The 27,573-nt window shown below is 43.4% G+C and overlaps 2 protein-coding genes across 3 annotated transcripts in view; one reads left to right on the top strand and one right to left on the bottom strand.

Annotated features, from left to right (window-relative positions):
• Positions 1–6,236, bottom strand: part of GPR176 (G protein-coupled receptor 176) — a 133,844-nt gene extending 127,608 nt beyond the window's left edge. Inside the window, exon 1 of the mRNA XM_090033473.1 lies at positions 6,139–6,236. The gene's annotated coding sequence lies outside the window, so the exon portion shown is untranslated. The remainder of the gene's footprint in view (positions 1–6,138) is intronic.
• A 66-nt stretch (positions 6,237–6,302) lies between these two features.
• EIF2AK4 (eukaryotic translation initiation factor 2 alpha kinase 4) overlaps positions 6,303–27,573 on the top strand; it is a 72,142-nt gene continuing 50,871 nt past the window's right edge. Inside the window, exons 1-6 of one of the 2 annotated variants that reach the window (XM_090033467.1) lie at positions 6,303–6,639; positions 11,076–11,191; positions 13,661–13,763; positions 16,807–16,980; positions 17,824–17,904; positions 18,408–18,556. In XM_090033467.1, coding sequence (XP_089889593.1) covers positions 6,505–6,639; positions 11,076–11,191; positions 13,661–13,763; positions 16,807–16,980; positions 17,824–17,904; positions 18,408–18,556 — 758 coding nt within the window. In that variant the 5' untranslated portion in view covers positions 6,303–6,504. Of the gene's footprint in view, positions 6,640–11,075; positions 11,192–12,278; positions 12,433–13,660; positions 13,764–16,806; positions 16,981–17,823; positions 17,905–18,407; positions 18,557–27,573 lie in introns of those variants that run through there. The other variant, XM_090033468.1, reaches the window with a different exon arrangement.

Here is a 27,573-nt window from a genome sequence, read left to right as displayed (position 1 = left end):
TACCTCTGCCTGGTTGTGGTTAGGCAGGAGTAGCTAACCCCAGCCAGGCAGAGAGCTGGGCTCAGCCTGGGACAGCAACAGCAGCAGCAAGACAGCTTCCTCTCCTGAGCCTGCTCACAAGCTGGCAAGGAACACGCAGAGAACCAGGCAGGGAGAAGCCTGCCTATTCCTACTGCCACTGTCCCTGGGCGGATCCAGGGGGGACGTCGAGGGGACACAGTGGTACAGTCATACCCCTCCCACCTGGATTCCTGGCCTACCCAAAATTTAAAACAAACTGCCTGGCAGTGGCAACAACATTTTTTATTCAGGCAGCAGTGGAGGAGTCACTAGACTTCATGGTTTATTATAATCTACCTGATCCCATCTAAACTCTTTATCCACAGGTATTAATGACCCTCTTTCCTTTTTAATGATCTTGGTGTTCACTAATCAAGATAGCCTTTCTTTTTCAATTCTGCTGCCTGCAAGCTAGTGGCTCCTGGTAACGTAGTTCCTGTTTCACAACCCAGTAGACTGTTTTTAACCCTAGATAAAAACTTTAACTCAAGGGTGGAAATAACTTTTAGTGAAGTATTGGATGTGCTGTCAAGATATTCAAGAAGGCTTGATTTTGTTTTATGAACCTAAAAGAGATGTACATTTAATTCTAATGACTGTCGGACTAAAGAAACTATTTTATTATTTTGCCTAGTTTGTCCTGTTTTTTAAATATAAAATGTGTAACAAATTCATGCACATCCATTTAAGTTAGATTTGTTTCTGCTTTGATCTTCAACTGAATAATATAGCCCTAACCCCTAGCATGTTAGCAAAGCTTCTGGTTTCTTTTTATTTGGAGAAAAATATGAATTGAGTTATCTGTGGTGATGTACCACACCATCTGCATCCCCCTTTTCAAAACCCTAGATCCACTCATGTCTCCAGCTGATCCTGGCTCCCCGCAGAACCCAGCTGGAGCAGAGCAGGAGTAGCCTTGGAGCCAATTTACACCCAGGGCAGCTGGAGGCAGCAACAGAGGTGGGTGGTAAAGGGGAACAGGAGGGGAGGTGCCATTGAGCGGGGGGAGGTGGGGGAGAGGGAGAGGGAGAATCCTTACTTGTTTTGGGGACTTAAAAAAAGTTCTGATGCTGCTCTTGCAGCATCAACTGAAAGTGCGGGGGGCTGCATCCATACCACTGAATGACCCCAGATCCACCCCATACATATGTTGTGTCTTGTATTAATACATGTTATTCTATGTATGCCACACAAGCAAAATCACCAAATTAATTGATACAAAATGTGCACAATACTTACACGTTACATGTCTGTAACAGAATTGAAGTGAACTTCTACTGTCATATATACATATTACACACACACACACACACACGCACGCGCGCGCGCGCCACCTAAGTTTTCAGGTAAATGGCTTTTACAGTCAATTAATTTGTGTTCTTTAACAGGCCTAAGAAAGTCAGTGTCCAATTGTTTATCATTTCTGTACATATTTCAGTAAATAAACATATTTCATAGACTATAAAGAAAAAGTGAGGCAAATATTTACATGTCTGTCTATTCTCTGTAAACCACTATTACTAATATTTTTCTTATCCACATACAGAAGGGATAAGAAGGTACCTATCTAGTAACCAATGATGAGTCTTACAGCAACTTTGCTTGGAAAAGGAAAGATCTAAGAATATGTGTGTGTGTTTATTCCCACATGCTTCCTCAGGTCTGTGAGGAAACTGGTAGGACAGGAAAAAGTATGTAATGACAAAAATGGATGTGACATGTATGTGACAGCAATATTAATAGGTGTTTGCCAAGTTTTAAATGAGTCTTGCTCAATAAATTTAACAATTTCTTCTGAAAAGATTGATTTCTACTGGATTTAAATTAGTTTTGCTGTGTTAAGGAATATTTTATGCATTAGCACAGGGGCGGGCAATTATTTTGAGCGGAGGGCTGCTTACTCAGTTTTGGCAGGATGTTGAGGACTGCATGGGTAGCCCCGCCCCCCGGTCACCATCTTGGGACCAATGTCCCAGGGCCAGCACCAGTGGGGCACAGGCTGGCAGGGGTCAGCGGAGCCAGGATGGGCTGCACCAGCAGGGAGAGGGGAGCTGGCTCGGCTCCATAGAGTCCCTGCCAGCTGGGACCCCGCGCTCCTGCCACCCTGCTCTGGGTCCCACCAGCACTGGCCCCAGGACACCAGTGCGGGTCCTGTGCTCCCACTGGCTCCCCACCCACTCGCACCCAGTGCCCTCCAGCCCCGCGGTACAGGCTGGGGGCAGGGCACAGCCCTGACCCCCTGCTTGCCAGCAGGGAAGAAGCTGGTGCTGATCATGGGGAAAAGTGGCCCCTTACCTGCCCCATGGCTGGCACCCCGCGCTGCAGGCGCTCACAGCCCACACGGGGCTGTCCAGAGTAGGCACAGGCAGCCCCAGGAGGGCTGCAAGTGGCTGCAGTGTGGGGCGCTGGCCATGGGCGGGCAAGGGGCCACTTTTCCCCATGCTCAGCACCAGCTTATAACCGGCCCCACTGCCAGCATGGCAGTGGAGACGGGTTACAAGGTGGTGCTGAGTGTGGGGTGGGGGAGAAAGCAGCCCCTCCCCACCCTATGGCCAGCGTCCTGCGCTGCAGTTGCTCGCAGCCTGCCAGGGGCTGCCTGTGCCTGCTCCGGACAACCCCACATGGACTGTGAGTGCCTGCAACACGGGCAATGGCCTCTCCACGCAAGGAAGGAGCCTACAGAAAAGCTGAGCATGGGGGGGAAGCGGTCCCTCCTCTGGCCCACGCCCGGTGCCCCACGCTACAGGTGCTCGCAGCTCACATGGGGCTGTCCAGAGCAGGCACAAGCACCCCATGTGGGTGGGGAGTGGCTGCTTCCCCCCCATTCTCCTTCCTTGCCAGGGTCCCCCCCACCCCTACTTACCTGAGCTTCCCCTGCTGGGGCATCCACATGCTCCCAGCCCAGAAACCAAGCTGGGGCTTCCAGCTGGGGGGTGGGGCCAGGCAGGCCCACTGTTGTTGGAGCCCACTGGGCTTCCCCTGGGTCCTACTGCCCTTGGTTCCTGTCATTTTTTTACAGGAACCAAGGGCAGAGAAATATTAATTTTCCAAATTTTTTAGGGCCCCACGGGCCAGATGCGACTCATGGGTCGTATTTTGCCCCCCCTGCATTAGCAGGTCTGGCTTTTAGGGCCAATCTATAGTAGCAGGTTTGTGTTGCTTCAAATATTAGTGGTATACATTGTAGAAAGTAGTTGAAATCTGAATTATACTAAAAAAATTAGAATTGCTTTGGCAAAAAATGCCATAGGACTTTCTGTTTCTTATATAGTAGCTCTGTGTTTCAGAGGAAGTTTGGATATTGTCATTATTATGAAAGCATAATAGTATCTCCAGAGGTAGGGTTTTAATTAGATTTATCTTTTGTGACTCATTTTGACTAGGCAAGGAAAACCTGAGGAAGTACGTCTTGCATTACAAAGCTTGTTTAACTTTATCCCAACTACATAGTTGGTCCAGTAAACAGTATCACCCTATGAAATTCTTGCCTCTTATATAATTTCTGGACCATCATAGCTACAACATCACTCTTACACTATCATTTTGACTATACCTTTTGATGTCTGAAATTTCTCATATATGGTCTTGAATAAGAGGAAAAATTTTAAGAAGATTTTAGGTGTAAGTACACAGTGTTAATAAAATGTACCTTTGGAAAAAAACCCTCTTACTGAAAAGCACACTAATATTTCTTTATTTGTTTGGTCATATATCAACACTGGCTGGGTCTTAACTTCTAATTGTCTTTTCCTTATTTTCTTTAACAAAGTGTGTTTTGCAACATTTGAACAGAAGAACTTCATCTGACTAGTGGTCCAACTATAGCAGATGATTCAGAAAAAGATGCCAGAAACTGATATTGGACAGCTGTAGACCAGTTTGTCCACAGAAGAAATTTCTTAGCCCTGTTTATTTTTATTCTATTTGCATTAGATAGTTTTAATTTACCATATACCAGTAATTATCTAATCCAGGGGTGCTCAACCTCCTGCCTGAGGAACAAATGCGGCTCATGGAGCCATGGCATCCAGCCCTCAGGGCTCTCCACAGGTCAAGAAATTTGGTTGTGAGAAAGCAGTGGTAAATAATACTGTAACCCCTCTCCTGCTGCAGAGACATTGGTTTTCCGGAAAATTTTGAATTGGAAAATTTTCCAATGCCCTAAATGGACTGTGATCTCATTTAGCATGTTTATTTGACTTATATTTAGTAAACAAAACTAAAAAAGTACCCCCATGTTAATTTTATTTCCCAATAGCCACAAGTATTTGAACTGAAATATTTGATTAGGAAAACCATTAAATACAGCACACTTAATGTGGTTTAAATGTTATATTCAAACAAATTCAAAATTTTATGTGGAAAGAAATTATTTTTATTGGAATACTTGTAAAAATGTAAAGACAATGCACAATAGCATGTACTTCCCTTAGATTGTTTGTTTAAATTTAAGGAGAAAAAACAAAGACATTGAAAACTGTTGACAGACTAATTTTACCACACCCAAAGAACTGTGCATGATATGCCATGCTTTGGTTTTGATTTGACCTGCGCAGCCAATTAGGTGAATTCATAACTTGGATTTAGTTTGGATTATTATGCAAGTGTATTTACCCTCCTGTTTAAAAATCAATAAAACATATTGATGTACTCTCTGTCTCACTTCCTAGGAATAATCACCTAAAAAACATTAACTACAACTTTGAAACTGCCCAGCTTGCCTAATATTGTAACGGCATCCATTTATTGTTACTTATGACTTTTATGAAACAATGAATTTTCAGTAATGGAAAATTTTCAGTGAAAAAATAAAGCACTAGAAATTTTTCTGGCCAACATATCTGCTTGCACTGACAAATTCCTAAACCCCATAGACTGGATCAGGGCCAAGCCATATCCCATACAATGATACATTTTGTATCGAGCCATGCAGCCAGACTGGGGTCAGGCTATGCCCCACACAGCTGGATCTGGGCCAAGCCATGCCCCCTTCTTTTTCAGAGCCCACTTGGGCCCTGCCTCACTGCCCTGTGCACCAGATGGGGCCCACCAACTGGATCCAGCCTGCGGGTAGACTGAGCACTGCCCACCTTGCCCGAGCAGGAACACCACTGATCTAATCCTTTTTTGAGACCTACTAAGGTCTTAGCCTCAAAGCTGTTTTATGACAATAATTTTCCAAGGTTAATTATCCACTGCATAAAAATATTTTTAGTAAACTTTTTGGGACTGGGACCATGTCTTCATAGATGTTCAGGCAATATCTAGTATAACAGGATCCTTATTTTGACGGGGCCTCTGGGTAAATAATTAATGACAACAGACTAACTGGTATTGCAGATTGGAGGGGAAGAAATTTTCTGGTGTATTTAATCAGGTGCTTTGTGGCTGTGGCATATACAAGGGACCAGAGTGAATGTTCTTATGGATCTTTTTGGGAAACCATTCCACTGCCAATGGTGGTGGGGAGAGGACTGGACGGCTTGGGAGGTCCTTCCAAGTCCTTTGTTTCTAGTTAAATTGTTATTTAATATGTCCACCCACTCCAAAAACTACAGCATAGTGACTACATTGTCTGGTCCACATAGAAAGAATGGAAGCAATCTGGACACCAAAGAAAGCGCCCCTTGGCTGTCCCAGGGGACAAAGCCACGTGGACAACCAAGACAAAGATGATGTACTGTCAGACCTATGGACACGAAATGTGCATGACTGGAGATGAAGGCACAAAACAGATGGGAATGGATGAAGATAGCAGAGGCAGCCAAATCTCTCTAGGGCCGATAGTGCAAAATTATTTTACTTTTAGTAAAAAAAAGGGAATTATAATTCTGTGGGATTTGTAAAAACTGTAACCCATCACTTTGAAGATATCTTAAATCTTTTAAGTAATGTCAGACAGAAGGCCTTGGGAAATGCATTAGTCTACTTCAAAGCACCATTTCCCTCACTGGTGGCCTAGTCTCATTCCCTGCCCTTTAATTATGAGCCCATCGAGATAAGGGTGGCTCTGAGGGCGATTCGAAGAAGCCATGTCAGGAATGACTGCATTAACTCTTGCTGGCAGCTGGACTCTACCTGGGGTAATGGGTTGCTGGGATGAGGCGGGCAAGACTGGAGAGATCTCCCTTCAAGGAGGAATTCAAGCGAGCGGCGGCGGCAGAGGCAGCCGGCTCCTTCCTGTGGGCTCGGCGCCGGGCAGGGCGGGAGCAAGGGGTGCCCGGTACTTGTCAGAGGACAGGGCGGGCTTCGCCGGCGGGCGGGGCAGGCTCTTCCGAGGCCGCCCCAGCAGCGGCGGAACTGCGACGAGTCCTCACGCAGCCGCGGGAAGCGGCAGCGGCGGCGTTTCGCCGGCGGCTGCCGAAGCAGAAAGCTTTGCTTGTCCCGCGGCCGCCGCCAGCGCTCGGCGGAGCCCGGCCATGGCTGCCCCTTGCCGCCGCTGACATGGCCCGGGCGGGCGCGGAGCCGCCGGAGACCTACCAGCTGCGCCAGGACAACGAGCTGCAGGCGCTCGAGTCTATCTACGGGCCGGACTTCCGCGACCTGCGCCGGGCCCGACCCCAGCCTCCCGCCGCCGAGGTGACCCCCTCCCCGCAACCCTGCGAGCGCGGCCCGGCCCCGCTTCGGCTGGCAGGGCGGGGCGAGCGCTGCGGGACCCCGGGGCAGGGGAGCGGCGCCGGGCCCGGGGCCGCCGCGAGCCTGAGCATTGGCTCACCCCGCTCTCCCTTCCCCCCTCCCTTCCCGTGAGGGACATGGGCTCCTCGCCCCGGGCCGGCCCCAGCCAAACAGGCAGGGACAGGCCTCCCTGAGGGCCTCGGCACACTTTGAGAGACATCGTTGCCCGTGTAGCCGCCTGGCTCTTGGTTTCGAGCCGGATGCGAGCTGTCATGGCAAGGGCACTGCTTTGTGGCGGGTGAGAGTTGTGGTGCGGTGCCGGGGGGCAGGTGTGCTGCAGGCAAGGGGCACAGCGGCTTCAGGCCAGCCTTACTGCCAGCCCCTCATGGTGAGGGCACCGATCGGGGCTCTCACTGATTAAAACAAGTTAAAATCAAGCAAACAGGGACAGGAGTGAGAGGCATGGGTTCAAAAGTGGGGTGCAGACTAGGACGCATGGGACAGCAGCATCAGCTGGCCCTCAAATGAATCCAGGGAGCAGACCAGGGACAGGGAAGCGGCCTCGCAAGTCCCAAGGGCCCTCTTGGCCAGAGTCTCTTTCTTGGGCAGATAGATTACGAGCTAGGCTAGCGCCAGGAGGAGGTTGACCCAGAGGTCCCAGGATTTGGTGGCATTGCAGATGGGTAGTGAGTAGATGAAAAGGTGCAGCCAGAACCTCAACAGGAGGCAGCGAAGGAGCTGCAGCCTGGCATGCTCCAGGTTCCGTGTTCCCCCTCATGAACATATGACCCACACGCCCATCCCAGTTTTATTTTTATGCCCTCAGTGGCCAGTATCACCAAGGGGTGCTCTTTTCAGTGAGCTTTGGCCTGCTACCCCAAATGGCGTATCAAAAGGCCTGTCCCAAAGGGGCAGGAGTCAGGGACATCCCTAAACCACACCAGATCCCTGCTGTAACACAGTTGGAAGGGCAGACAACACCAATTAGCCCTAATTGTCCCAAGGGAAAAGATCTTGTGCTCTGTGGGGGAGAATTAGTTGCCTGTTTTTAGCATTTGAATATCACATTAGCTCTCTAGGTAGCACTTTTTACTATGGCTCTTGGAGTGGGTCTGAGCAGGGGACACCTTTAAAACATTTGTAATGCTTTGTGACTGCCATTAGCTAACTATTCTCTGATACACTTTGCCTCTTTTGGTTGCCTATGTCTTCCCCTTCTTTGGCTACCCTCTAGGTGACTGCCAGTGTAATCAGCACTAAATACATTGTTTTCATAATTAATGCTTGTGATATGACTTGCTTTGTAATTAATTGTCAGTATTGCTCTTTCCTCCCTAATCAAAGCCTTAACTAATTGTATAACTATATATCTGCTTAACTGATTCTCCTCACGTTGCTGTTTTTCTTTACAGTATGTTAAAAACTAGGAATCTAAGAGTAGGGTCTCCTTTAACTAGGCTAGTTTTCAAAAGTGCCATTCACTTCACCAAGCCTGTTTAATGCTTGCTTCACCGTTCCCTTTGCAAGTTTCTGTGGTCCTCACCATTCTCTCTTCCCTGGACCTAAATCGTTGCAGAAGGAAACCAATAGGGAAACTGATTGGCTTCTTCTAGGTACCCTTCTCCCTTCATTTTCCCTTTATGTAGCTTATTTTACCTTTTCTCAGCATGCTTCCATTATGCGCTACTCAACTTTTTCCTGACCTTCCAGTAAATCTAAATTCCCAGTGACAGACAGAAACGTGTTTAAATTTTTTATAGTTTCATAGGTTCATATGAAACTATAGGGTCGGAAGAGACCTGAGCAGATCGTCAAGTCCAACTCCCTGCCATGGCAGGAACAACCCCAGCAAGGTGATTGTCTAGCCTTGTCTTAAAGATCCCCAGGGTAGGAGCCAGCACCACTTCGCTTGGAAGTTGGTTCCAGATCCTAGCCGCCCTGACCATGAAGTAGCGCCTCTTGATGTCTAATCTGAATTTACCCTCTGCCAGCTTGTTATTTGTAGTCACTCTTGGTAGTGCTTGAGGAAACAGGGACTCCCCCAATGCCTGCTGGTCCCCTCTGACTAGTTTGTAAACTGCCACTAGATCCCCCCTCAGCCTACTCTTGTGGAGGCTAAACAGGTTCAGGTTCCGTAGCCTGCCCTCGTAGGGCCTGTCGTGCTGCCCCTGATCATGCGAGTAGCCTTCCTCTGGACCCTTTCCATGTTTTCCACATCCCTCTTGAAGTGCGGTGCCCAGAACTGGACGCAGTACTCCAGCTGCGGCCTGACCAGTGTCGCACAGAGGCGGAGGATCACCTCCCTGGACCTGCTTGAGATGCATCTGTGGATGCATGACAAGGTGCGGTTGGCCTTCCTGACTGCCTCCCCACACTGCCGGCCCATCTTGGCATCAGTGATGACTCCAGGACCGTTCTCTGCCTCTGCATTGATGAGAAGGGAGTTCCCCAGCCTGTAGGTATGGTGCTGGTTCTTCCTCCCCAGGTGCATCACCTTGCGCTTGTCAGTGTTGAATCCCATCCTATTCTCGTCCGCCCACCCCTGTAACCTGTCTAGGTCTGAGTTGGAGTGTTCTCATGATGGTCCAGGAAATGAACAAGAGGCAAGTGATACCTTTTATTAAACCAACTTTATAGCTGGGAAAGATGTTGGACAAGCTTTTGGGCATCGAGTATCCTTCCTCAAGTTAATTTAGGGACCCAAGGAAGGACACTTGATACCAGAAAGCTTATCCAACAGCTCTCCCAACTATACTGTTGCTCGATTTAAGATACTAAAAAGTCTTGCATTTCTATTTGGATGCATAGTTGTTTTTCTTTTAAATTTATTCCAAGGGCTGCTTAAAAAAACAAAGGAAGGAAAAATAATATTTAGCAAAACTCCTAAAATTAAAAAAGTCCTCCTTATGTCCCAGCAAAATGATATAATACATGTGATGCTGTAGCACAGCATTGCAACAGAAAAAACATATTTTGCTCTGATATTTTCTTAAAGGCCAAACACAAGCAGGAATAAATTTAGATTTTATTTATGTATTTATTTATTTATTCATTCATTTATTTATTTTTGCCCTGTCCCCTGCAGCCTCTGCTCCCTACCCTGCCATGCCTTTGCTTCCTGCTGCTTACCTTCCCTGGGTATCTCCAGCTCCTGCTGGGGCCTGCTCCTTTTAACAGCACAGAGCTCCATCCTGGCTATGCAGCTGTAGCAGCAGCTCTTGCTCTAGCTCTGGGGCTGAAGCTGCTGCAGCTGCAACAGCTGTTGTGTGGGGCCAGAGTCAGCATGTGTTCCATGGCCCCAGCTAGACTGGACTCCAATAGAAGTTGGTGCTACAAGGCAGGGGGGCAGGCACCATGGGGAGAAGTAGGTGGGGGGGGCAAGTTAGAGGGGGACAGGTGGGAGAGCTGCAAGTTGTGGGGCAGGCAACAGAGGGGCAGGCATGGGGAGTACAGGCACTCCTGCTGGGGCCTGCAGGCACAGGCATCACAGGGGTAGGCAGCTAGGGAGCAAGTGGTAAGAGGGGCAGGAGTCAGGCCATTAGAGTCCCTGGCTGCAGCCAGGGTACAGGGTGAGGAGAAATTTAAGACAACTCTCCCAAAATCGATTTTAGACCTAGAAAATTATAACATTTACATATTTTCTGTGTATAATCTAATTATTGGGGGGGGGTCAATCTTTAAATTCAGAGTCCTTTTGGATTTGGGTAAATATGACACTCATGACATTTCAAAAATAACCCTAAATTCTTCCCATTAAAAGAAAAATACTGGGTGGTCATCTTTGTCCATTAAAAAGCAATAGAATGTGTTAACCTTTATTCGAACTTACTGAATGCAGAACTCCTTCTTATTCAACTTCAGCTCATATTAGGATACAGTATAACCTCTTAACTCTGGCATGCTTGGGACTGTAAGTAAAGTGCATGGAGCTGGGGTGAAGGGCGGGGTAGCAGTGGCCAGTTACTGCCTGACCAGCTGGACATGGAAAGGGAAGCTTGCACAGAGCGACTGCTGCCACATCCACCAGTCTGTGCCACTGCTCCACATGCATCCATAGCTCTGGGACCAGCTTCTGAAGTGCTGGCTTTCTGAGAATTCCAAATTTTTAAAACCCAGATTTATGAGGTTACTGTACCACTCTTTCCAAATATTAGTAACCTGTCCTGGCCCACTCTATGAAGTTTCCCATATGTGTTGGATGAACTGTGCATATTTTCAGACTCTGCAGCAGTATGTTTAACATAACAGCATCACTGGGATTACTATAATTTTTTTACTCATCAAACAAAAACAGCTTTTATAGCTTTAATTTTTTTAATGAGCACCTCTGGATTACACAGGCCAAGGACTTCTTTCAAATGATTTATGTTTTAATTAAAAGCCTTTTTTTTATATTGTAGGTAAAAGAGCCTCCTGAGATTAGTTTAGTTCTGTATCCTCAAGGATTGACTGGTAATAAAGAAAGCTATGTCAAAGTTGATTTGTGTGTCAAATGCCCACAGACATATCCTGATATGTGAGTAAACAACAAAGTATATGCTTTTCTTTATTTTCTCCTTGATAAAATTAAAATTCAAATGTATATTATCTAGGGGGGCAACAATAGAGATTTTTTGGGCCGATACTGATGGCCGATATTTATCAGCTGATGCCGATCCAATTCCGATATGCAGCTGGGCAGCTTGGAGACCAGCTTGGGGCTGCTAAGTCTGGTGTGGAGGAAGGGGTGGGGGGGACATATTGAGGCCCCCACAATGAAGGAGGGAGTGGGGCTGGGGCAGATGCTACTCATCCAGGGCGGGGTGGGGTGTGCAACAGAGCCATGAGCGGGGGTATTGGCGGGGGGGCGGCATTTCTGCTGCTGCATGCTTCCTGGGAGGGCATGGGGAGCATGTGCCCCCAGATCTGCATGGGGTGAGGGTGGGCTGCTGCCGCGGGCTGGGGCTGGGGTGCTGGGCCAGGCTCTGCTTGAGGCGAGCAGTGGCAGTGCTTGGAGGAGGCTACAAGTAGGGCTGCAGTCACCCCAAAATTTGCCATGGCCCCTCCCCCCCCCCATAGCTCCCTTCCAGCACCACTGCCACCTGCCCTAAGCACAGCTCCAGCGCAACCCCCCCACCAGGAAGAGTCTGGCACCACCCCTGGTAACATCCAGCCCCACCCCACCCCACGTGCAGATCTGGGGGTACCCCCCCCCATGCCCTCCCCAGGTCTATGCAGCAATGGGAGCTGCACCCCCAGGTGAGCCCCACACCCTGCCCTGCTCTGGCTGTACAGCACCTGCCCCTGCCCCAGTCTCTCCCTCACTGTGGGGGCTGCAATCTGCCCCCCATGCTCTTCTCCCCACCCCCATTTCCCCAGAACAGATTTAACAGCCAGATGTTGCTCTCCAGACTGCCAGGCTGTGCTCCTGGCCCCATGCATGCTGCTTCTGTGCATGTGCACAGGGCATTTATCAGCCACATCAGGCAAAAATAACCAGTTTCCAGTACTGTCAATTATCCCTGTATTGGTGCCAATCCAATATGGGACTGATGTATTGGTGCACCTCTAATTTTATCTTGTTTATTGCTTTTATTCTTGCCTTGAACATGTCTGTTTGTTAGACGTGGGGTATAGAAGTGGGGGACTTCTTGAGTGATCCATCTGGCAATGAGTAATCCTTCTGAATCGTGCACTTGAAAACGCATCATCCCTCAATGTTCCTCATGTGACACAGCTGATAATGTCAGTTAGCATTTTAAGCTCCAGTTCAACAAGGTACATAACTACATGTGCAGCTTGAGCTGTGTGTCCTATAGAAATTAGTGAATCTACTTGAGGACTTGAAGCTAATATATGACTTCACTGAATAAGAGGCAAAATAATTATCTTTAAAGTGATGCACTTGCCCTATTTAAACCTGCTGTTCTGTACAGTGCTGAATAAGCCTTCTGGTTCACTGATGGGTATTTTTCTCTGAAACTGTAGATTGCAGGTGATGTCCTTGTCTAGGGTTTGGCTTTGATAATACTTCCATAATTTTCTGGATAAGGTTTACTCTGGTCGAATATGCCAGTGGATAATACAGCTCATCTGCCTGTGATGTTGTCCACCGCTAGATGCTCCAACGCAAAAGTGACTCCACTTCAGTACATCCATTTGTTTTTGAGCACCAGTTGTTTGCTGAATAGGAAAGGGAAACATGCCTAACCAAATGGTGATTTGGATTTGATTATGTCCTGAAACAAAAGGCCTGGCAACCCTTAATGTTTGTATTATTTAAGCTAGCATAATTGCAGATTTTTTTCTTATGCCTAAAGAAGCTTAAACTTTTAAAAGATCATGCTGCTATTTACCTTAATATATTTTAATGCAGTGTATGGCTCAGACTAATTTTATATTGCCTGCATATTGGATAAGGGAATCTACATCTAAAACATCCATATCTCAAATCAGCAATATGTGTCACATTTTCAGTACAGGTTTCCCTTGCCGACCACAATTTTGAGTATCCACGCTTAATATCCTAGATGCTGTTTTGGCTACCACAGTATACAGTTTTGAGTAACCATGGTTTTCAGTGGCTGTGCATCAGCCCACCACCTGCCACTTTTCCGATAAGCCTTTTGTCTTGCCAACCACAGTTTTGCCAGCCACAGGAACTTTCAGGAACCTAACCCCAGTGGTTGGTGAAGGAAACCTGTATCGTCTTTTAAAAAAAGAAGTTATTGGTAAGAGGTCTACTTAGCACAGCCAGGAGGAATATCTGGACAGTTCTGCTAGTTGTAACTGTTTAGTCTCTTCTGAGCTAGGAAACTGGACTGTTGTGTATAAAGTAGTTTTATTGAGTAGTCTTGTGGACAATAAATACCTTGTTTGGGTATTGAATAGTGATTGTTGGCTCACTGCCAAGAAAACCTTTTATTAACCTGTTTTGTAGTCTACATGTTCTCTGATATGCGTCTGATTCTTGATGTATGCATTTCTTCTAATTTCCTTCTCCCAGTGTTCCTGAAATAGAGCTAAAAAATGCAAAAGGCTTGTCAAATGAAAACATTAATTTACTAAAAAAACAATTGGAGGAATTGGCAAAACAGTGCTGTGGAGAGGTAAGAGTTTTTTTTGTGAAAAGCCTCATTTACTCCTAAAATGTTTTGAAAATGTTGCAAAGTTAACTATTGTCAAAATATGGAACTACAAACATATCAGAATTAGGAAGTGGTTATACCTCACTTTGTAAACTGTATTTTACAGCTCATTTTTATACACGTTTACCTGCATAGAAATTTCCTACAGATAAACACGTGTGTTTAATTTTCTTTCTTTTACCTTTTGAAATGGAGAAAAACTAAAAGTGTGAATTCCTTCAGTATATTAAAACAGGAAATTGAGAGCAAAAATATCCTCCTAGACCTCTATGTCAATTGCCTTGGCACTTCGGTCTGGCCATATTTGCTTGGCTTGTTTTCTAATTATACAGTATATTTCTGTTCTATTACATCTGATAATTCTCTGACAGCTTCTTTAAAAAGATTCCTTAAAACATTTTCAGTTCCTCTGGGAACTAACAGTTTACTATTGGACTCCTGACGTTTTTGTAAAAATGTGCTAAAGATAGTGAGACCTAATATCTGAAGTTAGGTGAGGGTTCTCTAGTTGTGGTGCATTTGCTGATGATTCATGGAGAATTACTTGGTCACATCATGTTGATACTCATCCTTGTTTCTAGTTGTTACTTTATCTTAAAACAAACTGAATCTTTAAATATTTTTCTAATGCTACTCTGTTTCTATGTGCAATTGCTTTCCTTGCTACAGGAATATGTTCTAAAAAGATTAATTGGAGAAGAATTATTTTCACTAAAGAACAAGATGGTGGACTTGGAAAGGGTTCTTTATTAAATGTAGTCCATGCTATGAGAAGTTTAGGGGGTTTCCATACCTAGTCCTATTAAAAGCATGTTATACCAGTGGTACCCAAACTTCTGACCTGGTCTGCATCCATTTGATAAGCACAATCTAGCTGTGGAGGGTGTTGTGCAGCTCAATCTCGGTATATCCCAATCTGGACACACATGGTGGAGGAGGAAGCAGCCCAGTCCCTGTCCAGATGCACAGGGTGGAGCAAATCACATTAGGTAGGCCTGGGCACCCCAATCTGGATGTGCAGATTGGAGATGGGTTGGGGTGGCTCCAATCCAGACTAGCAAGGGGTGGGAGGTTAGGGTGAGGAAGAAGAGCGCATCCTTGCCCCAGTCCAGATATGGCCAGTGTCTGGATATGTGGGCAATGACCCAGGGCAAGACTAGAGCTGGCCATGTGGAGCTTGGAGCTTCCACTGCTCCCCATTGCCAAGTTTCCAATCTGGGAGAGCCCTGCGGACTGGATGTTATGCCTCTATGGGCCTCATTTGGCCTGAGGGCTTGAGATTGAGCACCCTGTGTCATACTATAGAAAGAAGGTTATGCTTTTAGAGCAGTGGTTCCCAAACTTTTTAGACCATGGATTAGCAAAACATGGGCTGGAAGTGACCGCAAACCAGCATAGTGTAGTCCAGAAGTGACCAGCATACTGCAGACTGGCAGCCAACCCTTTTTTATACTAAGTAAGGGTTGGCTGCCGGTCTGCAGGATGCTGGTCGCTTCTGGACTTCCGGTCCGACAGCCCACCCTCCTGTGGACAGGCAGCCAACCCTTCAGAGCCCAGTACCAGGCCGCAGCCTGGAGGTTGGGAACCTCTGTTTTAAAGCATTTAGAAATGTCTTTTTTATTTGCTTTTGTGTATCTGGGCACATGTTCTTAGTTCAGAGTGGTACCCTAGAAAAGGTGTTTTGTGCATGGAATAAAAAGATGCATGCACAGTGCGGTATGCCTTCTGTTCCCATGTTGCCCTCTGGCTTTATTACGTGCAAGCAAGGGATTAATTATTTAAGATGCTTGTAAATCTCTTTCTGCTTGAGGCAGTGTGTGCAGTATGCTGTTATCGCATACCTTCTTGTAACTACAAACCTAGACCTATCTGGGCCTATCAGTAAGTTGCTCAGGTGAGGAAGGGAAACCTTTTACATGGTGTAGCACTAATTTTGGAAAAATAGTTGCCTTTTTCATGTTCAGGATTGTTGAAATTAAAAAACAGGCATTACTTGATTGATACGGTGGATCATCCAACCAAGCTGGCAGTGACTGAAAACTATTACTGTGTGTCAGGACTAGCAGTAAACTTGAGTCATGGGCTCAGTCCATATCCTACTGGATGGTGGAGGAATAGCTATCCTAAATGATTCTGTTATGTCTATCATGTAATAATAGTCAACTGAATTGGTACCTTTTATGATGGTCTTTAATAGAGAGGCTAACAACTGAATGGGTTCAGGAACTGGTCTATTCTCTGAGTGTCCTGAGGCAGTCTTTTCAGATAACAGATGAGATATAATTTAGGAGCTTGTAGTAACAGTCACTGTCCGTGTTATCTGTTCCGTTTAATATATTTACGAGTTTGAACTGTTGGTGTGATTCGTGCTATTTTATCATAGAAAACAGTTTTAGTATGAGAGGAGAATTGTGGCCTGGTGGCTTTGACAGTGTGGCTTTTCATTGCTGATCTGCCTAAAACTTTGAACTGAGCTGTCATGCTGTCATATTTCCTCAGTCTGCCAAGTTATTTGAGATCGAGAGCTGGTTACCACCAGGGTGGTTCTGCAGCTGTAATGATGGGTCTGACTTGCAGGGGAAAATCACAATATAATATCAGCAATTAAATAAACAATTTATTCTCAGCAGTACATGGAGAGTGTGCGGTTTTTGTAATAATTTTTTTGACTATTTCAGTAAAAATGAAATCATTATGATTGGGAAGTTATTTGTCTTAATCAGGAGTATTTCATACTGGAACTGATATCAGTGAAAATTATATAGAGAAAACTGTCTTTGTTGCTGTGGTTAGTGATTATCCAGTCACAGTTACTAATTACAATTCTGTCAAATAGCTGTGTCAGGAAAAGCATGTCCCTTCTCTTGATGACAATGCTCAGTTATGGAATAGGAGTCTACTGACTTAAATGCTTTTCTAAATTGGGTGCCTCGTTACTACATTATGTTGCTGTACTTTTACACTATTTTGAAACTGGGTTTCATTTATGTGTACTTTTGTTTAGGTAATGATATTTGAGCTTGCAGACCATGTACAGTCATTTCTCAGTGAGTACAATAAGCCACCTTCTAAATCTTTTCATGAAGAAATGCTAAAAAATCAACAAAAAGAACAAGAGAGACTGGCCCAAGAAGAAGAGCGTCAGATACAAGAAGTTAAAAGAAGAGAGGAACAGGAAGTAAGAATTAAAGTGGGAGTGGTCTCACTGTCCTTTTAGATAAACAGTGTCACTTCAAGAAGGGAACTTAACAGAAATCTTAAGTGGTTGATACATTTTTTAATAAATGATTGCTCAACAGAAATAGATAATCAGTCCATCAAACCAATAGGTTCCTTAAAACCGTGGCTTATTTACTGATGTGCCTTATCACCATCAGCAAAATATGGCATCTGAAACAAGATCATAAATATACTATTGATCCATTATAAACAGTTAATGGATAGAATCTGGAATCTGCTTCCCTTCCCACTCTCACGCCTCCTCTCTCTCTCTTCCCCCACCATGAACATACAAAGAACATTTTGTCTACAGCTTTAGAGGGAGGTTAGTGTTTTAACCCCCAGTGTTTAACACCTTTTATAATGTCAGAAAATTACAGTATCTTGGCCTCTGTTTTGGAATATAATAAATCTCTGTCAAATAGTTGTTTTGTACCAAATGTATGGCTTATGTTAGTCCACACAATGTTCATTGTAGGGTAAAAGTATCTACATTAAAAGTTAGGGCAGAATGGCTACTGCATTTTAAATCTTCAAGTCAGGTTATTTCTCAATATCTTTTCCATGTGTATATGGGCCCTAAAAACTTCCTTTTTAACTTGAGAGTTCTGGGTTGTTGAAAGTAATTTTCCTTTACCTATTCCTTTTTTCTTTGGCATAACATTTTATTGGTGTAGCTAAGAGAGATTGATTTGACTTCAGTATTTTGTGCCCCTGGGGTCATCAGATCCTCTCAGGGATAGGATCATAAGTTGCTTTGTGTTTGTTTTTAATTTTCTGATAACAGTAAAATGTATTTCAGCAACGTGAAATTCTTGATGAGATTCAGAGAAGGGAGGAGGAGAAAAGAGAAGAGAAAAAAAAGAAGGAAATGGCAAAACAGGTAATTGTGTAATAACGCTGGTTGTAAGCACTTGAACACATGTTTTATAGCAATAGGGAAAATCAAATGATTAAATTAGGTCAAATGCTTTCTCATTTTTCCCTGTCACATGCTTCTGATGGATGTTGATATGTTTTAAGAAATGTTTTGTGTTTTGCTAAATGCAATTTCTTAAATAAATTTGCTATATAATAAACTAAGATACATTTTATTTATCAGTATCTTTTCAGTTGACTGAGATTTTCACTTGCAAATAATCAGAAAGACTGAAATGGAAGATTATACAAAAATTATACATTTTATTTAGTATTAAGTATCCTTGTGTTATTGCCAATAGGTAATTGGAAGACATTTCTTTTTGATTTTCAATACTACTTCCCCAACATCATGAATGAATTTACCTTGGGATCCTAGTTATCTAAGCGTCTTTGCATGGTAATAGTGAAGTTGATCCATGCATCTTAAAGAAAAAGGCAATCCCTTTCTTTTTTCTTAATTCTCAGGAACGTTTGGAAATTGCTGCTTTGACCAGCCAGGAAAATCCTTTTGGAAAAGACACTGGAGGGCTCAAATATGGTTCCAATCTAAATGGTGGCCCTCTGGAACATGGAGGGAGCAATAAACATCGTGCACATTCCGTCGGGCGTTCAAAGTGGGTATTAATTTGTTTTGAATAATGCAGAAGGTTTTTTTTTACTTAGAATGTTAGAAGTTAGATGAAATGTCAAAGGCTGTATTTTGCAGTAGTTCATGAGCTTTTTTATTTTTTTTAGTAGAGAGGATTTCAGAAAGTCACATGGTAGTTGCAAGTAGGAGACTCCTACTGTGGCACTCCTAAGCCAGAAGTGGCTCTTCCACATATTGCTTATTGTCATACACCAAGGCATAGGTGGTCTAATGGTTTATTCAGATTATTAGCCAAAAGTCTGAGGGGTAGGAGGTGTCAAAGCCAGAGGATCAGAGCCTTAGCTGGGCCTAACACACTAGGCAGAGCAAGGTCAGGGAGCAAGCTGGGTCAGATACCTATGAGAGTCAAGTTCCAGCCAATCCAAGACCTGAGATGTAAGCAGAGGTCAAAGGCCAAGCTTGGTCAGCAATGGATGGTCAGATATAGAAGCAGAGCAAAAAGGCAGGGAAACAGAACAGTCTAAGGGCAGCAGGAGCCTTGTCTGGACAGCTTCCCCAGGAAACAGGAAGCCTTATATAGGTGGGAGAATCCAACCCAGGGCCAGGAGCCGCAGGTAAGTAAGGGGCCACGAATGGGAGGTTTTTCCCTGTTGGGACTTCTGTGCCATTCTTCCTTCTTCCAAGAGCTGTGACCTGGTGGAGGATCAAGCTGAACACCAGGTCAGGAGTTCAGGACTGGGTTCTGACCTACAGCTTTTTGCAGAAAATGTTATCATGGTTTTTTCTTTTGTTTTACTGAGTGCATTGGTTTCATCTTTCCCCCAAGTACAAAAAATGCAATAAAGTTGCTTAAAAAAAGATGTAGATAAAATATTTAATAAGCATTAGAAGAGGTTTACCGCTTAAGTATTTTAATTCAGGAGTGTGTTGTTATGGTTTTTTTTGGTTAAAACAAACAACTCACTTTGGTTCCTAAGCTGATCAGGGCTCAATGTCATTGATGTAGGAGGCTTAGAACAGCATAGCAAGTGTAGAACTTGGTTTCCCATTAGCAGACTTGCTAGTAAAGAAACATCTGCAAATTCCCCTAAAGGGGCTGCAGCTTCTGTCAGTTCCCCAAACAGCATCATGTCAATCTTTATTTCATGCAAAAGGACGTTTTGCTGGTATAAGAGCAGCTACAGAGCTGTGTCATTTAGGTGTGTATTTTCTTCAGACTCCCAAGTGGTACAGCTATATCAGCAAAACTCCAAAGTGTAAACCAAGGCTTAACCCTAGAAAGACTCCTTTGGTTACCAGACCTTAAAAGAAAACCCTTTGATACCAGCTAGGTGTCTAATGTGAGTGACAGGAGATTAATGGAATTTCTGTTAGAACTGATAGGCAATCTCAGTCCTAGGTATGACTATAAACTAAATCCAGTTGGAGGGCTTGTTGGCAATATGGTGGGACTACTCATGGTGGGATAGGTCCTGTAAAATACCACAATGTTGCAACCTCCAGAGTAAGACAATTATAGGACACCTCAGAACCTTACTTCCGCCTTATAGTACTCCTTGGTTTTAGAAAGGCTAAGGGTCATCACCTTGACAGAAACTTGCCTTTTCTGACTGCTTGTTAGGCAGTCGGCAGAAGCTACAACCATTGAGACCCCGAACATCTGTATTCAGTCTGGCCTTTCGACTCTGTCTTGATGGTCTAAAGTGGGGGTTGATAGGTCCAAGGCAGCCTCCGCTCTTTCATGCCCTTGCCCAGGCATATGCATTGAAGGTCTTGATGTGATGCTCCAAAAGATCTCTTGCATATACTCCGTGATCCAGAGGATTGATGGCTGCTAAAACCAGATGGACAATCTGAAACAGTGGAGTGTGAGCTGCTGAAATTCCAAATTTTGCCTCTACAGAATAACCCGACCAATTAGTTTGTGTTAGTTCCTCTGAGGCAGAACAGGAAGAAGTCCTGTTCTTCTCACTCTGGCCTCTCTAGTATCCATGTAAGAGACCTTGTATCATTTAGACCAGGGCTGTCCAAGTTCTGGACAACTGGGGTACCATGTGACCCCATCCCCCCCACCCCAATCCATATGTGCAGCCCAGATCCTCTCCTTCCTTAGACATGAATGTAGGCTCACTCCCCCTCAGCACAGGCAGCCTGGCTGCTCCCTGGAGTACCTGCCTCCCCCTTCCCCCACACTGCTTTCCTGTTTGGGTGGGAATAACTGATGCATTGAAGTAAAGGTAGACCATAGTTTATGTACCACCTTCCAGGGTGTAAGAGGAAGATTCAGGGAGCTATTGCCTGTCACATGAAGAACTGCACCTATAGTCTTTATTGTGAACAATGTGAAGGTTAGTGCCATTTCAAAATACAGGAGCAGGACAGGAAGGTTGACATTCAAAAACTGTAAAGCCAGCAAGACACACTAAACTTACCAGCTCTGTAAAACTTTGCTTCCTGTTGCTGCCCACCCCTTCATGAGCTCAGACAGAAGAGCAGCTCCCTGTTTCTACTAATAGCACTTTGCAGGAAGCACTATGAGTTGCAGCGATCTCAGACATACCAGAAGTTCACTGGTAGGTCTGGGAGTTGGGGATTCCAGCTGTTTGCTGCCAGCCTGCAGCCCTGTCTGCTGCAGCACCACTCTCCCTTCTCAGCCCAGACGCTGTTTTCAGAATGGGAGGGGGGAAGGGAGCAGAGGAAAATCTTTTTTGGGGTTCCCCATTCAGCGCTGGAGAGTGGGGCGGGTGGTTTAGAGCCCTTCCCCTCTCCTCCCACCCTCCCCTCCCGGGGGCTCCAATCCATCCAAACTCCCTCCATCCCTTTCCCCCTTCCTGTTTTGAAAATAACAACAGCCTGGGAGCTCTGGAGATGCAAGTTATAGAATGCACTCTATTTTGTTGCATGTTCATCTGACTCCTCATGCAATGTGAGTTCAGATTTTTACAGAATTGGGCCCTTTTAAAGTAGTCTGCAGCTGTGTATTTCTGTTTGCTCATGACTGTAGACCACTTTCTGGGGTCAGATCAGGCAAAATTTGTCACTTCTGTCTGTGCCCCATGTGTATGTTGCTGATACAGATTGCACTGCATTTCTTCTTGGTTGAAAAGCACCTTGCTTCTCTGTTCTTTCCTCTTACTCTCTTGTTATTGGTTGCATTTTTCTGTCTTGTTTTTTTCCCTCCTTCATAGAATCATAGAAAATTAGTGTTGGAAGGGACCTCAGGAGGTCATCTAGTCCAACCCCCTGCTCAAAGCAGGACCATCCCAACTATATCCTCCCAGCCAAGGCTTTGTCTAGCTGGGTCTTAAAAAATTCCAAGGACAGAGATTCCACCTCTTCTCTGGGTAACCTGTTCCAGTGTTAATGTATTTTTTAAAACATTTTTTTTCACAAATATTTTATAATGGGTACAGATATCTTTGAAAAATTTCTTAGGCCTCCTTTGTGTGCTTCTGTGATAGTTGTGTTGTCCTTCCTCCATTGTCCCTCATTATTCATATTCGACTAGTATTTCCATGAAATGTTTATATTACAATGCTTTTTTTTTTATATCTTTTCCCTAATAAGGTTTCACTATTCTAAGACCATTGCATAGTGGCCAAATATAAAAGACAAATTTCCTTAATACCTTGCATTTTCTCATTTAATAATATGCTTTAATTAATACATCTCTCTTTAAAATTAGTTCTTTTTATAAGACTTGGCACAACATGATTTACATTTTATATATTTGCATGAAATAAATAAAGATGCCTCTCATAGCTGCTGTTAACAATGTTGGACATAGACAAAAAGGTGGAGAGAGTTGAAATCTCTGTTAATACCACTGTTAGTTTCATGTTGCAGAATTAAGTGACAGCTTGGCAGCTGAATTTTTTGAAGGTCATCTTCGCAATAAGAATGTCAAGTGTGCATGGGGAACCTTTTATTTGGTTAATAGAACCTGACCAATTCAGTTAAAACTCCTGGAAATATGTAAGAAGATTTGTAGGTCTTATTGAAATATTCAGATGTCTCTCATGTTAATTAGTATTTGCCATACTATTCCATCTGGGACAAATATTTTTATCCATTAGAATTAGAAATTAATGAATATTTCAGGTATCCAGTTTAAAAGCTGTGATTCTTAATCTTTGCAAAAATCTAGGTTTCATTTCTGTAGCTTTTATTTCCATGGTTATATTTTTAAAATAAAGATTGCGTCTAATTTTTATATGTATATTTTTTTAGGAATATTAAATGTGTGCAACCACTGCTGGTGGTTTTGCAATCTCTGAAAAAATTGTGGATTTGAGCTTACTAGTAGTACTTAGCTCCTGTTACTGCTCTTTCTTCAAATTGCTTTAAATATTATTATAGCGATTGGTCAGCTCTGCCTTCATTATGCCTTTACAGGAAATGTATGATCTAAAATTGCATTTAATTGTTGTTCCCTGGTAAATGGTAATTTAATCCATAGAGCCTATTCTGTATCTGCCAGGGCATTCAGCTAGCTGCATGTATATTGGGGCACTCCGTGCCACGCATTTAAATTAAACAAAGATGTTCTATATTTGGTGGCTGGTTTGCATCATGCTTTAATGTACATGTGTCTCATGGAGGTCCCCATTCTCCAGCTTCCTGGCACATCTTTGGCAGATGCATGATGTGATCTGAGGAATTTTTCCCAGATCACAGCAACCACATGTGGAACTTCCAATTAAATGTGGAACATCTTTGTAGCTGGTTTGTCATTTTTATTGCATGATAAGTTGGGTGATCATGTGATGTGTTAATTTATTGTGCAGTTGATACATCAATTGTGCGATAAATGAACAGTCTTCCAGAGGATTTGGTTTATACTCACGTGATCTCTTCTTTTAAAGTAAAAAACACAAATTTCTGTATTAGTGTGGAAACACATAAAGGCTCCCATGTCTGTTGGAACTGAGGCCTTCTTAGACACAATTAACCAGATAATCGCATCTTGAATACTAACTCAGCTACATGTTCATGCAATTAATGGCCTGATAAAATGGGAAATAAGCCACAAAATTGTTCTATAAAATATGTGTAATAAATTTGTGTCTTGTTGAACATGGAGCAGGGTTAACTAATTGTCAGTCCCAGCCCTGGGATAGCACTGAATCAAGTTTAGCACTTTGGTGTGATCCCAGGGCTGGGATCAATAATCACTCTCAGTCCTAGGATTGCACCCATTCACTAGGCACCTGACTTTCTACTTGTTGGTGCAGGGGGAGCCCAAGATTACCCCTGACAAATAGTAACGGCACAGTTGGGATCTGATCTCCAATCCCAAAATTTCACCTCTTGCCATGCCACATGTATGGCAGAGATGCTATTGTTGGGATCAGGGAATAAATCCCACCTCACCATTAAATGAACATGTGCCAGGGACCTGAGTAATTCGGAAACATTGATCTTTCTGAGAGATGATGAACTGACAACATCTATACTTTTCAGGTGGGGGACACTGAGGCACAGAAATTAAAATTTTAAAAAGCCACTAATTTTGGATGTTTTCAATTAGAGATGAATAGGACCTGATTTGTTAATTTATTTAGATATTTAGCAGACTTTGGCACTTTTTACGTTCAAGACACAACCACCACAGAAAATGGTTGTGGGCTGTTAGGGCTTAGGACTTCTCCAAATCAGAGCCCAGAAAGTCTCAGGTTGGACACCTGGAAAATGAAGAGTGCACAATTTGTGACCACTTGCAAAAAGTTTTAAGTGGTGACATTGTTAGAGGGAGACAGAGAATTCAGTTCTCCCAGGGGCACAATCATTTCTCGTCCTATAATCTCCAGCCTCCTACCAATGTCAGAAACAAATGAGGTAGGGGTTCTTTAGACAAGTCTCTTTCACCATGCAAATCAGATTCCTTTCCAAAGCATCTCATCTCTTTGTAATCCAGTAGCTAACTTGGGACTTAGGACCTCTGTTTCACTGATCCCAACGGGGAAAGATGGTATGTGGTTAGCACAGCCATCCTTAATTCTGGCATTCCCTAACCTCAGAGTGTTTGTTTTTTTTTTTTTAACTTTAATAATAGTCTTTGATAATAAACATTCTGCATGTGATGCATACAGAGTGGTTAAGGGTCAACTTACATGCAGTGAACAGTATTAAATCAGCTTGAGCAGGTATAGCGGGGTGATGGACAGTTACTGATATGCCTTCTAGGAAAAGTCTGTTTTGGTAATTGGTTAGATAATTCTTAAACAGTTGAAAAAACTGTTCATCTGCTTGAGCAGATTTTGTCTGTATCTTGTCGGAGGAATTTGTAAATAGACATAGTAGTAGTTTGTACATTTATCTGAAGTGTCAGCCACAAACTTAACCGGTTCTTGTAAGTTTTCCACTTTCTAAAAGTGGCTACAAGCTACATTTGAAAAAGGAAGGTAGGGAGGATTGTATATCTTTATGAAGAGATTTATAGGCTATAATCTAGGCTAGCGGTTTTCAGCCTCTTAAAATAAGTGTACCCCTGATGGCCCCCTTTTTAATAAGTGTACATCCGGGGGGGTGGGGGGGGTTGCAAGTGGCCCACCGCAGCCCTGCTCCTCTGAGGCAGTGGTGCAGGTGGCAGGGCTCTGTCCCCACCTGCTGTCGTGTACCCCCTGCGACCTTTCAAAGTACCCCAAGGCGTACACATATTCCCGTTTGACATCCCCTGATCTAGGCAGATCTAAAGAGGGTGAACACTTATGCAGTGCTTATGTTCTAAACCTAAATGCTTAGCCTATTTAAAACTGGACACCAATATTTTTCTATTCAACTACTCTGATTTTTTTTCAAATGTTTTGGGGAGCAGTTGTCAAAAGGTCTGCCTTAGAAATGAAGTGAAAGGATAAACAATGTGCATTATCTTTCCTTGTTTGTGACAGTATTTAAGGATAATCACAGATGGGGAAAAATAGTAATTGTCTGTCTGGTTTGGAGTTTTTTCGGGTTTTTTTTAAATATCTTATGACATCTAGTAGGGATTTCCATCCTGTTTGACTCAGTGACATGGGCAATGTAAGACGAAATAGAATTCCTTAGACTATCTCTTGCATATTCAGCCCTGGGAAATTAAATAATAATATAAGAACTGCAGCTTCTTGTAGTCCTTAAATTTTGTGTTGAAATGTAGGTATATGGATTTGCTGGTGGCACAGTATGCCGGATGCAGACTTTGACATTCCCAGTGCAGATGTGAGCAAATTTTCCAGTCAAGACCTGTATTATGGTGCTGCTCACAACTCAGAATCTTATTTTCGAGAATGATTTAGCCACTTTAAGTGCTTTTGATCATTTTGGGTGCTTACAGGCATGGGGGGAAAAAAAACCCAGCACTTTACTTTCAGCTTGGTGTGCCGCTGCTGAAGAGGAATTCCCAGAAGAGGAATCATATGAATTTGATCCAGCTCATCCAGCATCTGTATAGCTCATGTGCTTCAGTGGGGCTTTTGGGTGCTTTTATCTAACAGCTGATTGAATCAACTATTAGATAAAAACGCCAAAAGTCTTGCTGAATTGCGAGAGCTATACAGATGCTGGGGACCTGGGTCAAACTGGTGGAATTCCTCTTCCAGTAAAGTGCTGTTGTTTTTGTTTTGTTGGGGGGGTTGGAATGGAGTGGGATCCATATTTGTCAGCACCCTTTAACTTGAGTCTCCAGCTACATGCAAGTCATTGGATGGAAAACAACTGAAAAATACTATCGGGTTAACAGTAGCGCTTGAAGAGCTCAGTCTTGCTCTTTAACCTTTGTTGCTTCACATAATTGTTCTTACTGCCTGGAAGGACATGTTTATATGGAAGAACTGCATGTACTCTGGCTGGTCTCTATAGCATTCAAGCAACCAGGATGCAGTACAAATAAATGAAAGTGTAAGGTGGTGGAGGAAGACATTTCTGTTAAAATACAGCCTCCAGGAAATCTGTAGTCATATGATTAGCGTAACTGGGAGTTGCATGATTGCTTCAGCTTTTATATATTTTCCACCGTGAGATCTTTCATTGTAAAGTACAGTGTAATTCAATCATTTTATTTAAATAATGTTGTGGTGTATATAGCATGTCTTAATTTAGAAAATTAAATGGACATAGTTGTGCTTTTGTAAAACTGGTACAGATTTCATTTTCCAAAAATACTATCATAAATGCCTTATCTCCTTTTAACTGTTTTTTTCCCCTTTTGGATCCACTGGACTTTTGAAAAGAGCTTTTAGCTTTGATGCTGACTTTTTCATATATTTAAGAGATCTGTAGCATTGTTGAATTGTATTTGAAGAGTGTGTTGTGTGATGACTGAATTCTGAAGTCAAGTTGCATCCAGGTATATTCTAGACCTACTACAGTATAGATTGTGATTTGGTTTTAGGAGACGGCCTTGTTTGTCCTTAAGTGTTCTTTGTGACATTCCACACACCCACAGATCATTATTTATTTTAGCTCTGAAAAACACAGAAGACTAGGCTGTATGTGTTTGAGATAAGTGCTAGCTGTGATTGCTTGTTCAAAGTGCACTGTTGAATTAAGTATTCTATACATGAGAGAAATTCTTTGGGCTTCCAGTAACACTTTAGTTTATTAATATGAAAATATATGTAAAATATGATTTTACTCTTAACAATTAGTTAACTAATATTATTTATTTTCATGCAGCTCAAGCAATGAAACTAAACTGGACTATTGCATACACTGATTTTCGTGTATAAGCAGAAAGCTGTTGCATTTAGGTTTAGAGTGCTACAGGCAACTGTGAATTAACAAGTTGTCATTTATGTTCCCTAAAAAAAATGAGAACTGTCTACAAATATTTAGGTTTTAAAAAGCTCCCTAATCTCTCCCCCTTTTGCACAAGACTTAAATTTGGGGTGCTAGGCTGCTAAGTATTCCTTTAAAAAGTGGGCTTTTAAGTTAGATTCTGCATTTGTTACTCCTCTTAAAACAAAATATAATTTCTGGAACTTAATGGAAAACTTTATATGTTAATTTCTTTAAAGTATTTTGAAAATTGCTAAAACATTTGAGATGTATCCATTTATTTTG

This window comes from Crocodylus siamensis, chromosome 2, assembly GCF_052110815.1.
Source record: "Crocodylus siamensis isolate JL-2025a chromosome 2, ASM5211081v1, whole genome shotgun sequence".
NCBI lineage: Eukaryota > Metazoa > Chordata > Crocodylia > Crocodylidae > Crocodylus > Crocodylus siamensis.
This window is presented reverse-complemented; position numbering and strand designations above follow the sequence as displayed.